This window comes from Neolamprologus brichardi, chromosome 6 (genome assembly GCF_056152115.1).
Source record: "Neolamprologus brichardi isolate AB-2024 chromosome 6, ASM5615211v1, whole genome shotgun sequence".
NCBI lineage: Eukaryota > Metazoa > Chordata > Actinopteri > Cichliformes > Cichlidae > Neolamprologus > Neolamprologus brichardi.
The window spans coordinates 19288947-19303869 of record NC_142109.1 but is presented as its reverse complement, the minus strand read 5'-3'; the positions used below and the strand labels follow the sequence as shown (position 1 = coordinate 19303869).

At 43.3% G+C, this 14923-nt stretch overlaps 1 protein-coding gene across 1 annotated transcript in view; it reads left to right on the top strand.

Moving 5' to 3' along the window:
* Positions 1 to 655: 655 nt before the first annotated feature.
* Positions 656 to 14923, top strand: part of pcdh7a (protocadherin 7a) — a 40273-nt gene continuing 26005 nt past the window's right edge. Inside the window, exons 1-4 of the mRNA XM_006787293.3 lie at positions 656 to 1023; positions 1182 to 3133; positions 5322 to 6498; positions 11530 to 12309. Coding sequence (XP_006787356.1) covers positions 1710 to 3133; positions 5322 to 6498; positions 11530 to 12309 — 3381 coding nt within the window. The 5' untranslated portion in view covers positions 656 to 1023; positions 1182 to 1709. The remainder of the gene's footprint in view (positions 1024 to 1181; positions 3134 to 5321; positions 6499 to 11529; positions 12310 to 14923) is intronic.

The following is a 14923-nucleotide window of genomic DNA, read 5'->3' as shown; positions in this document are numbered from 1 at the left end:
GCTTACCACTTTTGATTCATCCGTGGAATTTATTTCTGTATTTATTTACAATAGAGCATTGGTTGCAGTGGTGCTTTGTGGAAGGTATACTATAGGTTACAGTTTACGCATGCCGTGCAACTATACCCATCACAGGATTGTAAATATTACAACAATTTCCCATTACGTGAGAGCGCAAAGGCTGTGTCAATTTCTGCCTCTTTCAGAAAAGAATGAATGAAGCTCTCTACACTTGCCTCTGCAAAAGAGCTGCACCAGCAGAAATATGACTGAGCGCTGGGCTGACTTGTATTACAGCCAGATCACTCTCTTTTCTATCCGTCTCTCTTGTCCTTTGTATGAATACGTGAATAAAGATATTTCCCCACCAGGAGCTGTCAGCAGCCCAGACACCAAGCCATTTAATCTTCCTATATGACAGGAAGGGGGGTGAGGTCTGTCCCCAGTAACCGACATACACACACAGCGACCCAACACCGCCTCTGCTGCCTCTCCCGTTACAGCTCAGCGATCGAGTTACGCGAATGGGGAAAAATGTTGCAGTAGCGAAGAGAGAGAGACACACACACAGAGAGAGAGGCAGAGAGAGAGAGAGAGAGAGAGAGAGAGAGAGAGAGAGAGAGAGAGAGAGACTGCAGCATTGCTGGAGACCGGAGGCAGCAGCAGCAGTCCCGAGCAGTGCAGGTGAGAGGGAAAAAAAAACCAGAGGAGGAGGCGCGTGTGGAGGAGTGAGAGAGAATGCGGGACTCTTGGAAAAAGACGCATCTACACTCGGTCCATCACCGAGACATCCATCCCGAACATGGGCTGCACAGGATTATGCTAAATTGATGCTGCACTCGGGATACCCCTCTTTTAGTCCACAAAGAGTGGCTCTGGTTTTTCTATTTTATGAGAAAATACATGATCAGAAAGTCGGCTTGCAAAACACTCCTCTCTCCAGATAACTTGCGTGAAGGAATCCGACTGCTTGGCACGTTGCTCCACTGCGGGAAAAAGAGGAAAACGCAGCTGGATCTGAAGGTAAGAAAAGATCCAGTCTAGCAGGATCCCAGAGACTTGTTTCAAACAGATTTTCATTCTTTTTCTGAGATTCGAGTAAATTTTGACCATCCGGAGAGCTGAGAGGCTGTTTTCTCTTTCTCCCTCTCTCTCTCTCTCTCTTTCTTTCTTTCCTCTAGTGGTGCTGCATTGCAGTTTCTAACTGTGAAAAACGCGAGAAAAGCCTCTGTCCCAAATGTGACTGGAATAAAAAGAAGTTACAAATAGCATTATGAACTGATAAGCGCCCTTGTCCGGATAGCTCTCTGGTTTACGGAGGGAAGAGAAAGAAGTCAGGAAGTGGATTAATCCAATTCTGATAAATTAGTTTTATTTTTCGCAGCAGGATGGATTTTTTTATATCTCTGAGGCTTAAACAGCCCAGCAAGATAAGAGCACTGCTGCTATAGAAGTTTGAAAATAAAAATCACTGGGTATAGGAGGAGAACAGAAGAAAGGAGCCTTTGCCACTGAAGTGAACTACAGTCAGAAAGCTTTTCTCCGGACCTCAGGCAGCAGTCCACAGAGAGTGGTAGAGAAAGGGTAAGAAAGGATAAACCAAACACCCACGCCGTGAGGTACACCAGAACATAAATAAAGAAGAGACGAGCCGCAGCTACCAGGCAGACAGAGCGGGAAGGAGAGAAACGAGAGAAAGAGAAAGAGCCATGCAGAGGCTTGGTGCAGTGCACTCCTCCGCGGCGCAGGTTCTCAGCCTCGTGGTCTTAGTGCTGCAGCTGCTGACTCAGCTACCGGGTGCCGACTCAGCTCTCCGGTACCGGGTGGCGGAGGAGGGTCCACCTGACGTCAAGATTGGCAACGTAGCCGCAGACCTTGGCCTCACAGCAGGTACAGGCAGTGGGGATGTCACCTTCGCCCTGGAGAGCGGCTCAGAGTACTTCAAGATTGACAATGTGACAGGTGAGCTGACAACCGGCCCACGGCGCATCGACAGAGAGAAACTCCCCCAGTGCCAGATGATATTTGATGAAAATGAGTGTTTCTTGGACTTTGAAGTGTCAGTGATCGGGCCACTGCAGAGCTGGGTAGACCTGTTTGAAGGCCGTGTTGTCATCACAGACATCAATGACAATACACCTTCCTTCCCCTCACCTGTGCTGCAGCTTTCAGTTGAAGAGAATCGGCCCATTGGAACCCTTTACCTGCTTCCCACTGCCACAGACAGAGATTTTGGGCGAAATGGCATTGACCGTTATGAGCTCATTCAGGACGGTGGGGCTGGGTCAACTTCATCAAGACGCACAGCAGGAGGAAACCCCATTACTAGAGTAGATGGGCTTGGGGACCGGAGGGGTAGAAGTGGAGATAATGGGGGAGGAGCTAGAAGCAGTGTGTTTGAACTGCAAGTGGCAGATATACCAGATGGTGAAAAACAGCCACAGCTCATTGTGAAAGGCACCTTAGACCGTGAGCAAAAAGATTCATATGAGCTTGTCCTGAGGGTTCGAGATGGAGGGAACCCACCACGTTCCTCCCAAGCTCTGCTTCGTGTTTCTATCTCTGACGTGAATGACAACAGCCCACAATTTGAGAGGTCTACATATGAAGCAGAAATGGCAGAAAATGCCCCTCCAGGTACACCTGTCCTCCAGGTTAGAGCGTCAGACCGTGATATTGGAGTCAATGGGCAAGTGGAGTATGTCTTTGGAGCTGCAACTGAGTCTGTCAGGCGACTCCTAAGGCTGGATGAAGCAACTGGATGGCTGAGTGTTCTCCACAGGATTGATAGAGAAGAAGTGGCACAACTGAGGTTCACAGTAATGGCCAGGGACCGCGGCCAGCCTCCCCGCACTGATCGAACCACGGTAGTTTTGGCTGTTCGGGATGAAAATGACAACGTTCCTGTTGTAGAGATCCGAAAAATTGGCCGGATCCCTGTACGAGACGGAGCCTCTTTAGTGCCAGAGAATGTCTTGGTGGACACACCAGTAGCTCTGGTCCAGGTGTCAGACCGGGACCAGGGAGAGAATGGAGCTGTGACTTGCACAGTAGTAGGAGATGTCCCATTCACACTCAAGCCAGCTGGGGAAACAGTGCTCCCACCCTTACCTGCAGATGACGCCTTTGACAGGTAAGATGAAACAAAACATTTAACAGTGATAACTTACACAAAATCCTGAAAAGTTAAAAGTAAACGTGCCAGGATAAGTGTCTATCATTAAGCATTTGCTGAACAACACTGAATCAAAGACTAGATAATAAGTTACTTGGGCACACACTGTCAGATAATGAACCTCTATCCTAATAATAATTCCTTGCCAAAGCATGGTGGAAATTTTTTAAGGAGCACAACACAGTAAGTTATCTTAAGTAAGTAATGAGGCATTTCAAATAAAAGTTCAATATGATACACAACTTTACTTGAGTGGGGGACAAAACATTAGCAAATAGGTAGAATATTAGTAAAATAACATGTGTCTAATGTATCATTAAGCACCTGAATCAAAATGACAGAGTTGAAAAACAACAGCGAGGTCATTGTTTATTAAGAAAAGGGTCATATACATCAAACAATACAACTTTAAAATTCCATCAAAAACAGGTAATTTATAGTTAATTATTAACACTTATGTACAGTGATTAATTCAGTTATCAAAGAACCACAGATGTGTGAAAAATCAGAGGGAAACTTGAACCCTTGATCCTTATACAGAGAGATTCTGTGGGCTCTGCCATGCTATGGAGGTCAAGTTCCTGGAACAGTTTGTTCCCTTAGAGGCAAGGGTCTCTAAAAATCAATACAAAGGTGTCCTGAGTGCTCACCTTTATTGCTTGATGAAATATTTCTGTACTGATGGCCTTAATCCATAGGGCACAAGGGGTCACTAAATGGTTTATGAGTATAAAAATGATATGAATCATATGGTCTTTGTAGTAACCCCATCTCAACCCAGCAGAACACCTATGGGAGATTTTGAACCATATACAAAGCATTAAAACCTCAAATGCGGTAATATATATATTTTTAATAACAATATTTAATCCTCCCCAATAGCGTTTCACACACTTGTAGAATCAGTGATGAATGGTGAATAAAAGTTGTTCTAGAAGGAGCCTATTAGCTTAGTAAGATGATTTTCTTCTTCTTTTGTAATTTGTCAACCCCCATTTTCCATAAACTGTACACTAATGTGAAGCTTCTTCTTGGCTCACTCACTGGTATCTCCTCACCATACATACCATACAAACCTTGAACTGTGTGAACTGTTATCATGATTCAGAAATATACAGCATATGAAAATGTATATACACCTGCTTATTCTAACACTGATAACAACACATCCAGCAAACCATTTCCATCTAGATCTCTGTTTTTCACAGAGAATTCAAGTGTTTTTCCATGCCAATTTCACTTGAGCTTAGTTCAAGTAGTGTCACTCATTCACTAACGTTACAAAGTAGGGAAGCTATCTTACAATCTGTAAACCTAAGGCATAAATATTCATTATAGTCAAGGGCTTTGCACTTTTAAATAATATTATTCCAGCAGTGATGACTACAGATGTCAGTGCACTTCAGTCAGTTATAAGAATGTTCCCTTAAGGCATTGAATGGCAGGAGTGAGAAAAAAAGACAAAGCCTCTTAGGATATTATTGTTAGTACCAGACACCTGTACAATGAGGTTAGTGGTTTTATTGAATGTAAGGCTATTCTCGAGTAAAGAAATTTGTCAAAGTGGTAACAATAAGAGGTCTTCACCACATCGATACATGGTTTTAATTAAAATGTCACAATCACAGTTTCTCCAGTGTTAGTGTCCCTTCACAGATTATTGCAGTCACCCTGGAAGATGTTTTTAAATCCAATGATTATTAAAGTAGCAAATATTAGAGCTGATTGAAAGAAAAGTGAAATTATTCGACAGATGTTAATTTTCAGGCAACAAAAAGAACAAGGTATTCTCTAGTCCCATCTTTTTAATTGAGTGCTTGTCTTTTTTTTCGTTTCTAATCACTGTGATCTACGTATCTCTATGCTTTTTTTCCTGTTGGAGAGACAACACAAGACTTTTGAAGATGTCACCTTGGGCTTTCTAAAATCAAAAGAAGTGACATTTTGTATGATATGATAATAGAACATTTCCCATAAAAATACCAAGACAATAGCCACTTAACTTTCTGCAACACCTGGTGTCTCAGTGCCAGTGCAGTTTAATAAGAAACATCATTATTTGTCTCCACCGGAGATCAGACTTATATCATTTCCCTGTAAAATGTCTATTGCATTCATGTTTCTTTTTTTTTTTCTTTTTTTACAGGAACAAGAAAAAGTACTTCTTACACACTTCTGCCTTGCTGGACTACGAGGCCACAAAAGAGTACAGTGTAACAATTGTGGCAGTAGATTCTGGCAGCCCCAGTCTCTCTAGTAACAGCTCATTGATGGTGCGAGTTGTAGATATCAATGACCATGCTCCAACCTTTGCCCAGAGTGTTGTGGAGGTCCACTTTGCAGAGAACAATTCGCCTGGCGAAAGGGTAGTCACTGTTGTAGCTACAGATGCAGACAGTGGCAAGAATGCTGAAATTGCCTACTCACTCGACCCTGCTGCTAATGGACCATTTTACATAGATGCAGACAATGGAGACATTCGTGCCACTGGGGTTTTGGACCGTGAGCAGCGAGAGCGATATGAACTACGGGTTTTTGCAAAGGACAAAGGCACCCCGTCTTTACAAGGCTCTGCCAGCGTTGTTGTTCAGGTGACCGATCGCAATGACAACGCTCCAAAGTTTGTTCAGGAAATCTTCACATTTTATGTAAAGGAGAATCTGCTAGCCAACAGTCCAGTTGGCATGGTCACTGTGACTGATGCTGACGAAGGTCAGAATGCAGAACTAAGTCTTTTTGTAGAGATGGATGGAGTTGATGAGAAGATGACAGGAGAAAAATCAGAGGGAGAAGATGGTAAAAAAGAGAAGGAAGAGTTGTTCTCCATTGAGAACAACACTGGGACCATCTTCTCTTCTGCATCATTTGACCGTGAAAAGCTTTCCACCTACACTTTCCGTGTCCGGGCAGTGGATGGAGGTGAGCCTCGCAAAACTGCTACTGCCACCGTCTCGCTCTTTGTGACGGACGAAAATGACAACGCCCCCGCAATTACTTCTCCAGCCAACGAGTCCTACACCCTCCTACCGCCTGCTAGCAGTGCCCGCACCATTGTCAAAACTGTAACAGCCATAGACTCAGACACAGGCCCAAATGCTGATCTTCACTACTCTCTAGTAGGAGGAAATCCCTTCCGACTGTTTGAGATTGGCCACACCAATGGAGTGATCACCCTGGCAGAGCCTCTGGAGCGGCGCCACAGAGGTCTACATCGTTTGGTGGTCCGAGTGAATGACAGTGGCATCCCCTCTCTCTGTGCCACTGCGCTGGTTCATGTCTTCATTAATGAGAGCTTGGCTAATGCTTCACTAGTGGATGCACAGGTAACTTCATGTATTAATACAGTCTTATGCTAACTGATTTCTCCCACAGAGTACATTAAGTTAAATAACTCAAAGTAAAAGATTTAATGAAACCTACTGTGCCTTTTTGGTAAATGTGAACCACAATTCCACACTGTTGGTAATGATAACAAATATTGACAACGATGGTATTGCCCCGGGGCCTACTTAAATGGCCACAATGTCTACACATTACAGTGCAGGAGCTGTGGCTGCAGAATGAATAAATGCAGAGATTCTGCAGCCTGCATGGTGTAATTTTCAGACAGTTTTTTGGGGGGAAATGTGCCTACATTTGCCCCAGATAAAGAAGCCCATTTCTCATTTGAAGGCTTCTGGCAATGCCAGCTTCTTTGTAGTTTGGAGCCTACTGGAGTGTGTTCTTTGTCCAGCATGCATTGTTATAATGTGTGTGTGGTTAAAATAACTGTTATTACTGAAGTGGTTCTCCTTTTATGGTACATTGAACTCAAAGCTGAAAGCATTAGGTGTGTGCGTGCATGCGTGTGTGTGTGTGTGTGTGTGTGTGTGTGTGTGTGTGTGTGTGTGTGTGATAGAGAGAGGGAGAGTGAGAGAGAGACAGGAGAGGAAAAGAGTGTGTTTGAGAGAGAGAGAGAGCATTAGAGGTAAGTATGGTAGAAAGCCAGCGAGAGAGAGATCGCCTTGTCCCAGTTTTGGCCCTCTGATACAGAATAGGTTGAAGTATGTTCGTACATTTGAATAGAAGTTATTCCAGAGCCGTGTCTCTTAACTATAGACTTGAATATTAATGCAGTATAGAGTTTGCATTGTGTTTTGAAGCACACCGTGAAGAGAAGAGACACGGGCAGAGATTAGATAAAGTAAACCACTTCAAATTGTAAAGGAGTAATGTTTACTGGGAGAATAAAGAGAATCTTTAATATATAATGCATCTGCTATTACTGAATAAATCTGTGTGGCTTTCTGAAACAGAAGTCTTCAGAGCAAGATCAGAGTTGGCTTGAAAGAGCCACACGGAGGTGCAGAGGTAATTGACTAGACTCAAAGACATTACCGAGATACCAAAAATAACTACAACAGTATGAGTTCAAATTTAGCTTATGCTATGCTGGTGGAAATCTTTCTTTCTCCTCTGCCTCCGTATTAATCAAATGAACTTCCCATTACGCTTTAAAAATCTTCAATTAAGTTATAAATGCTGGCAGGTAATAATTACTGAAACTTTATCTCTGGTGTGGAAATTGGTACTGGCGCTTAATTAATTAAATTGGTTCAGTGGCTTTGTGGTTAGAGTGTTTGTGCTGAACTTGTGGTTTCAACTCCCACTTGAAACTTGGGCAGGAACTGATTCTTAGATTTTCTCTGAGGAAAAGGTCTTCAGCTGTCCACTCTTTGCCTGTATCATGATTTATATAAATATTATATAAATAGTAGTGAGGTAGTGAGGCGAACAGTAAGAGTAGTAAGAGGCACACATATAACAAGCAAAAAAATGTTTTGGTCAATATGGACAACATAAAATGTTCCACTGAACTCTGCCTAACCTATGCAAAATGTTAGCTGAATCTGTAAGAGCACACTTTATAATGCAGATGCACCTCTTGCAGACTCTACCTCGATCTATGCTTGTTGTAGTGTATTGCTTCCCTGGGTGGGAAGATGATTAAAAATGAGTCAGTTGGAGAATATATATGATTGCCAGCTGAGAAATGTAAACTTTAACTAATTTCTCATTTTCTGTTATGTTAGTATAGCTATTTTAGACAGTTGCATAGCAACTACAGTAAAACTGTGCTAAACATGCCCTCTGAGTAATCTAAATCCTTGTATTGAACCACACTTAAAGCTAAATGTTGTGTTTTAGCAAGGGAAAAACATCCTGTATTACCTCAGCTTGAAAGTTTTGACTCACCTCATGTGGAGACAATTTGGCATCCAGATATCTTTTCGAACAAACTCAAACAAATGAGTGCAGACAGAGGGTGAATGACTTTATCACAAGGGAGTAAATAGAACACCTTATGCATTTAACACTTAAAAATAAAAATATATTTAAAAAAACCCCAAGAAATCAAAGAGATGAGAATTTAAAAAGATCACGAGGTAAGTGATGAAACAATACCAGGGCAGGAAAAATTATCTGCAGTATGCCTAAATGACCATGCCACTGAATCAAACAATAAGGTGTAATATATCCAAGCTGATATAAAAGCTGTCTGTGATTACAATATGCATAGTTTAGTGTGACTGTAAGGAGGAACTTGAAGGAGTAATTGAGTAGAAGTCATTGAAGAGAGAATACCTCCATCTCATAATGAAGTCAAACTGAGTGGTGGATGGATGCCAGATGCAATTAGGGAACGAAAACGGCTGCTGCTGCTGCAGTAGCACCGCGGCAGAAAATTACCCCAGTCTTTTCTATCCAACATTACTGGGAGAGCCACATGTTGGATAATTATCTGGAATATCATTCTGCAGAGTTTGAGGTAGAAGAAGAAAGAATTTAGTTGTGAGATTTTAGACATTGCTGTCATTTGGGACCCCTTAAGGTACATCAAAAGTGTGATCTACTATGAAGTTCACTTTCACATTTTAACCAATTGTATTTTATCTCAGTTCATATATATATATATATATATATATATATATATATATATATATATATATATATATATGTGTGTGTGTATGCATATATTTTTCTTAATCTTAAAGATTTAAGATTTTTAAAAGTGTTGCTATTCTGTGGTGTGAATTTATTGAGCCCCCGGCCGGGAATGAGTACTTTTCAAGTTTTGGCCAGTTGTGTGGACTCCTTGTCTGGATGTATCAGTATCTGCAGTGACATGCTGATAACCGAATCCTTGGAGACTAGAACAGATAGATGCTAATGTTAGGTCCAGCTAGAATAAAGCTCATGCAGCAGAATGGAAGATTCCTCTGGGATTTTGGGATGTGTCACAAGGTTGAATTCAAATGTAGGGGTAGAGTTGGCAGCTTATACCGCTCAACACTTCTCAACGCATCTAATGTTGTTGTGCAGGTATGCTGTACCCATACCTGCATACAGCATGCATATCTACACTTGGATGACAATACATGGGCTGTCTCATCTTCTCACATGCACACTCACACACACACACACACAGAGGAGATGACTCACAAGCATACACCTTGCACCATTTCGTGTTTTTTGCCGTCACATGTGCCTGTGTGCTCACTCAAACACACACAGACTTAGCGGCTGCAACATCACATAGTGGTATCTGTACATATGACACACCATCGCAATGTTCTCTTTGTTCTGCACACACAATACAGCAGACAGTGCAGGGGATGTGCTATGCCAGAGACGCCCAGTAGAATGAGAATGGAAAGGAATACTGCAGGCAAAAGAACAGTGGGGCTGATGGGAGAGCGGAGCCTGGCAGAGAGGCCCTCTGCAGTGGAAGCAGAATAATGGAATAGAACCAACACAACTCAGTGAAAAACAATGAAACTTAACCCTGATAGATGGGGATAAAACAACGAACTACAACACTGCCAGGCTTATTCTCAGCTCATGGATAACAAAAAGAATGCCTCTGTATAAGTAAGCCTCATATGCCTTTTGTAGTATAATGAGCAAGTTACACAGTGCAGCTGTATGAGCAGAATTTTCTGCAGTATTACTAACACTGCAGGTTATACCATTTTTTTTATTGAGCCATCTGAAGCCATGAGGGCTCATATTTAACTTCTCTTTCTCCCATTCATCCTTGCATACTTTATTATCTAACATTCTTAAGCAGCAGGCGGCAGGAATTACATGAGTCAGTAGTTTTTTGTCTAGATGGGTCAAAGAAATTGTCGTATGAGCTCTGTGACAAGGTGTCGGGATTGCTGAATGAGTTGTCTCGCTAACAGCTTACACTCTCTGCGGGCATGTGTAGGTGCATGAATAGATATCACTGTGCTCATATCTGTCTAAACTTGTAGTGCATCTAAATAATGATTCTGCCTACAAAGCTGGTTTGTATTGATTAGTCGTATTTAAATTCATGAGTCTACCCCATATTATCAGCAGGGCTGTGCAGACCAGAACACCACAGCCTCATTGTCTCCTGTCGAGCAAGGCTCCATATCCACTAATGGCTGTGTTTGTGTTTCAGCATAACCCACTTTCTTATAATGATCCTTTTATTAGTGTACAAGCTCAGAGCATGTCTGAGCTTCAATCCTGTATATGTGTTCATAAAGGAAGATAATTGTTAGATCTATCTTAAGCCCAGAGACAAAATATGTGCAATATGCTGTATATTGAAATGGATTAGCGTGGATTTACCTTGTAACAAAACCATTATGCTAAACAGAACAAACTTGAGACCTTAACATGTGGGGAAAAAATGGCTCTAAAGACAATTCCACAGAGCTCACATATTTACAGTAGCCTCCTTATTTGTCTAACTGTCCAATTCGCAGTGCAAAAATTGTGATACCAAATCCTTAACAAATCCATGCCTACGCTTTCATTTACAATAGGGACATTGTTCATTGATGAGACAGTAGATGAGTTTGCATTCAGAGGGTGTATTCATAATGTGTCTCTTGGATTTATTTTCACATTTACTGACTGTTTCTCCTACTTTTCCCATTCCTAACTGCCCGTGAGCTCAATGTCTAAAGTTTCATTTTATTCTTTTAATCAGCTTTAAACAGTATAATCCCAGATTTTTTTCTCTACTACTGCAGAAGATGCGAGATCACAAGTGAAGAATTGCAGGCACAATTTGAAATGCTGCAACTGGGAAGCAAGAGCAATTATATATTTAGTGACACCCTATGTGTCTGGGAATAATGGAGAGCTCACACACTAAAACACAGTGTAATTAAGATGACGATGCTGTTTGATGTTTCTCTGTGGCTCACCCCCACTGTGTCATCTTTTTACAGTTGCTGCTCTGAACTTTTTATTGATGGTTTGACTCTGCATTCCTTTTCCTTCTTTACTCTGCATTTGCATCTTATCTTTCCCCCTATTTCCTTTCTCCCCAGGTGGCCCGAAGCCTGATGGCTCCGCTGTCACTAGACATTGCAGGGGACCCAGACAGCGAGCGTGCGTTAGGCAAGCAGCGCCTCAGTGTAGCAATTGGTGTCCTGGCAGGAGCCGCAGCAGTCATCTTGGTTATTCTTCTGGTAGTCACAGCTCGGCAGTGTGGTGCTCAGGGTAAGAATGGCTATGAGGCCGGCAAGAAGGAGCCAGAGGAAGATTTCTTTGGTCCCACGGGGGCGCAGCCACAGGTTGGCCGTGGTGGGGGATCAGATCGTGGACGCAAGCCTCGGAGGGACAAGCGCAGTGGAAGCAGTGGGAATGGACCTGGAGGAGGAAAGTCAGACAGGGCCCTCTACAGTGGTATAGTCACAGTCAACGGACTGCGTCGCCATGCCAATGATGATGATGAAGAGGATCTGAGCAGTGCTAGTGAGCGCCTGGCAGCTCGTTACTGTGCTGTGGATGGTGACCCTGGAAGCCCGCGGATGGGCGGTGGTAGGAGGCATCAGTCAAGCCCAGATCTGGCCCGGCACTACAAATCCAGCTCGCCCCTCCCCGCAGTGAATCTTCAGCCTCACTCACCTCCAGCAGAGGGAAAGAAGCACCAGGCAGTCCAGGAGCTTCCTCCCTCTAACACCTTTGTAGGCAGTGGTGGGTGTGTGGGAAGTGCTGGTTCCAGCAGCAGCAGTAGTGGAGGCAGTGGCAATGCAGATGCCATGTCCCTGGGATCTGACCAGTGCTCAGAGTACGGCTGCCAGACTGGAAACAAGTACAGCAAACAGGTAGGCGCTCTGGATGTTGAATATTCTTTTGACTGGTCCCTCGTTATAACTCTGTCTTAAAAAACTCTCTTTGTCTCTTTGTCCGCTGTGTGGCTCCTGATCTCCTCCTTTTCATCCCAGGCTTCATGTCTTCTTATTCACACATCTGCTGACATACTGTACTGCAAACCCTGTCGCTGATGTCTAAACACCATTTTATCTCCACAAAATAGCTGTCAGTGTGTGTGTGTGTGTATGCTTATGCACTTTTTTGTGTCTGTGTCAGCATACTAAGCCTATGAGCAGTGTGGCGGTAGCCTGCTGTCAGACGCGTGCGCTCCATGTCAAACATCGGCCCTCTGTTTAGCAAGATCTACTACAGGGCACATACATCAAGCTCACACTGTAGCCAAAGAGTACGTGAATGTGCATGATTGTGTGTATATGTGCGCGCGCACACGTGTGTGTATGTGACACCGTGTGTATGAACCCCTGAGGAGATCAGTCGGAGTGAAAACAGAGAGGGGTGTGGGTGAATAGTTGCTTCCAGCAGGGTAATTGGTCATTTTGTGTTTCTGTTTCCCTTGTCAAGCTGTTATCTTTCTTCCATTTAGCATATATGTTTATCCCATAAACAATATCAGTCATATAGTTAATGGATGCAATGGCTTTGGTTTTCAATCCAGGCGCTGCAGTTAAAAGCTTAATTCCTGCTGATAAATAAATGCACCATAGAGATGGTCACTCACCCCTCCACCTACACATGTATACACATTCACAAATACACAGACACAGTTACTATCTATCATCACAGGCACACTGACACAGCAGGGTCTCCGGACTCCGTAGGGAGTGCGCCCACGAGTGATATTTGAATGACAGCTAACCCTTCTTAAAGAGGCGGGCTTCTCATTTCCTTGACAGACAAGTCTACATTTATCCTCCACGTGGTGAGAAAAGTGCTGATGTGGTCATTAAAAGGGAAGGAGAGCAGCTTCTTAGGCTAATCAGTTCATACATGGGCTCTCTGATCCCGCTCAGTGCGCGCACGCACACACACACAGGAACACTCACACATATGCATACGCACACAAACTGCAGAGGTTAATCCATTACGGATTCAATCCTCTTAATCTGCCATTCCCAGGGAAAGAAAATGCTTACTGGGAGAGTTTGGTGTTCATGCTTATGTGCACTCAAAACATGCCAGAGCACAGAGAGACTCACCCAGACACACAAACTGACAGAGTAATGAATTATTGATCGGATGTGGTAATTAACTCCCATGCTGCAGTGAGGTTTGCCCCCTCCCCACCCAAGCCGACCCCCAAAATTTGCAACACCCATTGGTTTCATACACAGTGTGTGTGTGTGTGTGCTGGCTAAGATTTTGGGAGCTCATGCGTGACTTGGTTTCGCTTACATGTCAAAATTTGTTAACTCAAACAGTTTAGCGACATGAGCAGGTTTTTGTTTGTGGGTGCCTGTCACTTTGCTTGCGGTACTGCTTATTCCATGAAGGCATATGCATTTTATACATGAGTGCAAGTGAGAGATAGACTCCGGGAGTAATAGGTGGTGTGCATGTGCCAGATGTAGGATTTGCGATGCCAACAGAAATTGGAATAGAATTAGATCAGGAGTGGGTGAGAATTACAGAAGGTTAGGAGGGGGAAGAAGATGGAGTAAACGAGATGGGGCAGAACTTGTGCATTTTAAAGCTACTTTACTGGGTCAGTGAAAATATTAAAAGCTGTTCATTTGAAGTCAGCACATCATCAGACCAACTCGGATGCTCATGAATAAAGTGCAAGATTGCATCAAAGAGGAAACAAGATCACAAGACAGCTCAGTTAATAGTGTTGGTTGTTTTTATGTAAATTGTCCACTGAGGAGTAGGGAGAGAGAGAGTAGGAAAGATATCTGTATATGAATGGAAATGGTGAGGGACAAAATGGTGAAAAAAACAGAAATGTGGTCTAAATGACTAGATATTTAACTAAATTCCACAAAAAGTGTGTGTGTCTGTGTGTGTTTGTGTTGGGGGTCGGGGGTGTGTGTCTCTAACAGTAATAGAAAAATTATAGAGGTTAAATACCAAACTTCTTCTTCTTGCTCACCACAGTTGATCAACTGCCTTCATCTCACCCTGTCTCTAACATCCTCCTCTGTCACGCCGACCCCCTTAATTTCCTTGTCCACTATATCCATGAATCTTGTCTTTTTCCTCTTTTCCTTCTGCTCAGGAGCTCCATTTTCAACATCCTTTCCCCAACATACCTACTATCCCTCCTCTGCACATGTTGAGAGCATCTCAGCCTCAGACTTTGTCTGTAAATTGATCAACCCGTGCTATCCCCCTGATATACTCATTTCTAACCTTGTCCATCCTGGTCACACCTTAACGTCTTCAACTCTGCCACCTCCAGCTTGGCCTCCTGTCGTTTCGTCAGTCTCCAAACCATATATCATAGCAGCTCTCACTAACAACTTCCCTTTTCACTCTTGCTACTATCTTTCAGTCACAAATCATCCCTGACACTTATCTCCACCCACTCCACCCTGCCTGCGCTCTCCCCTTCACCTCTCTTACGTGCTGTCCAGTGCTTTGGAGGTTGGTTGAGCCCGGGTATTT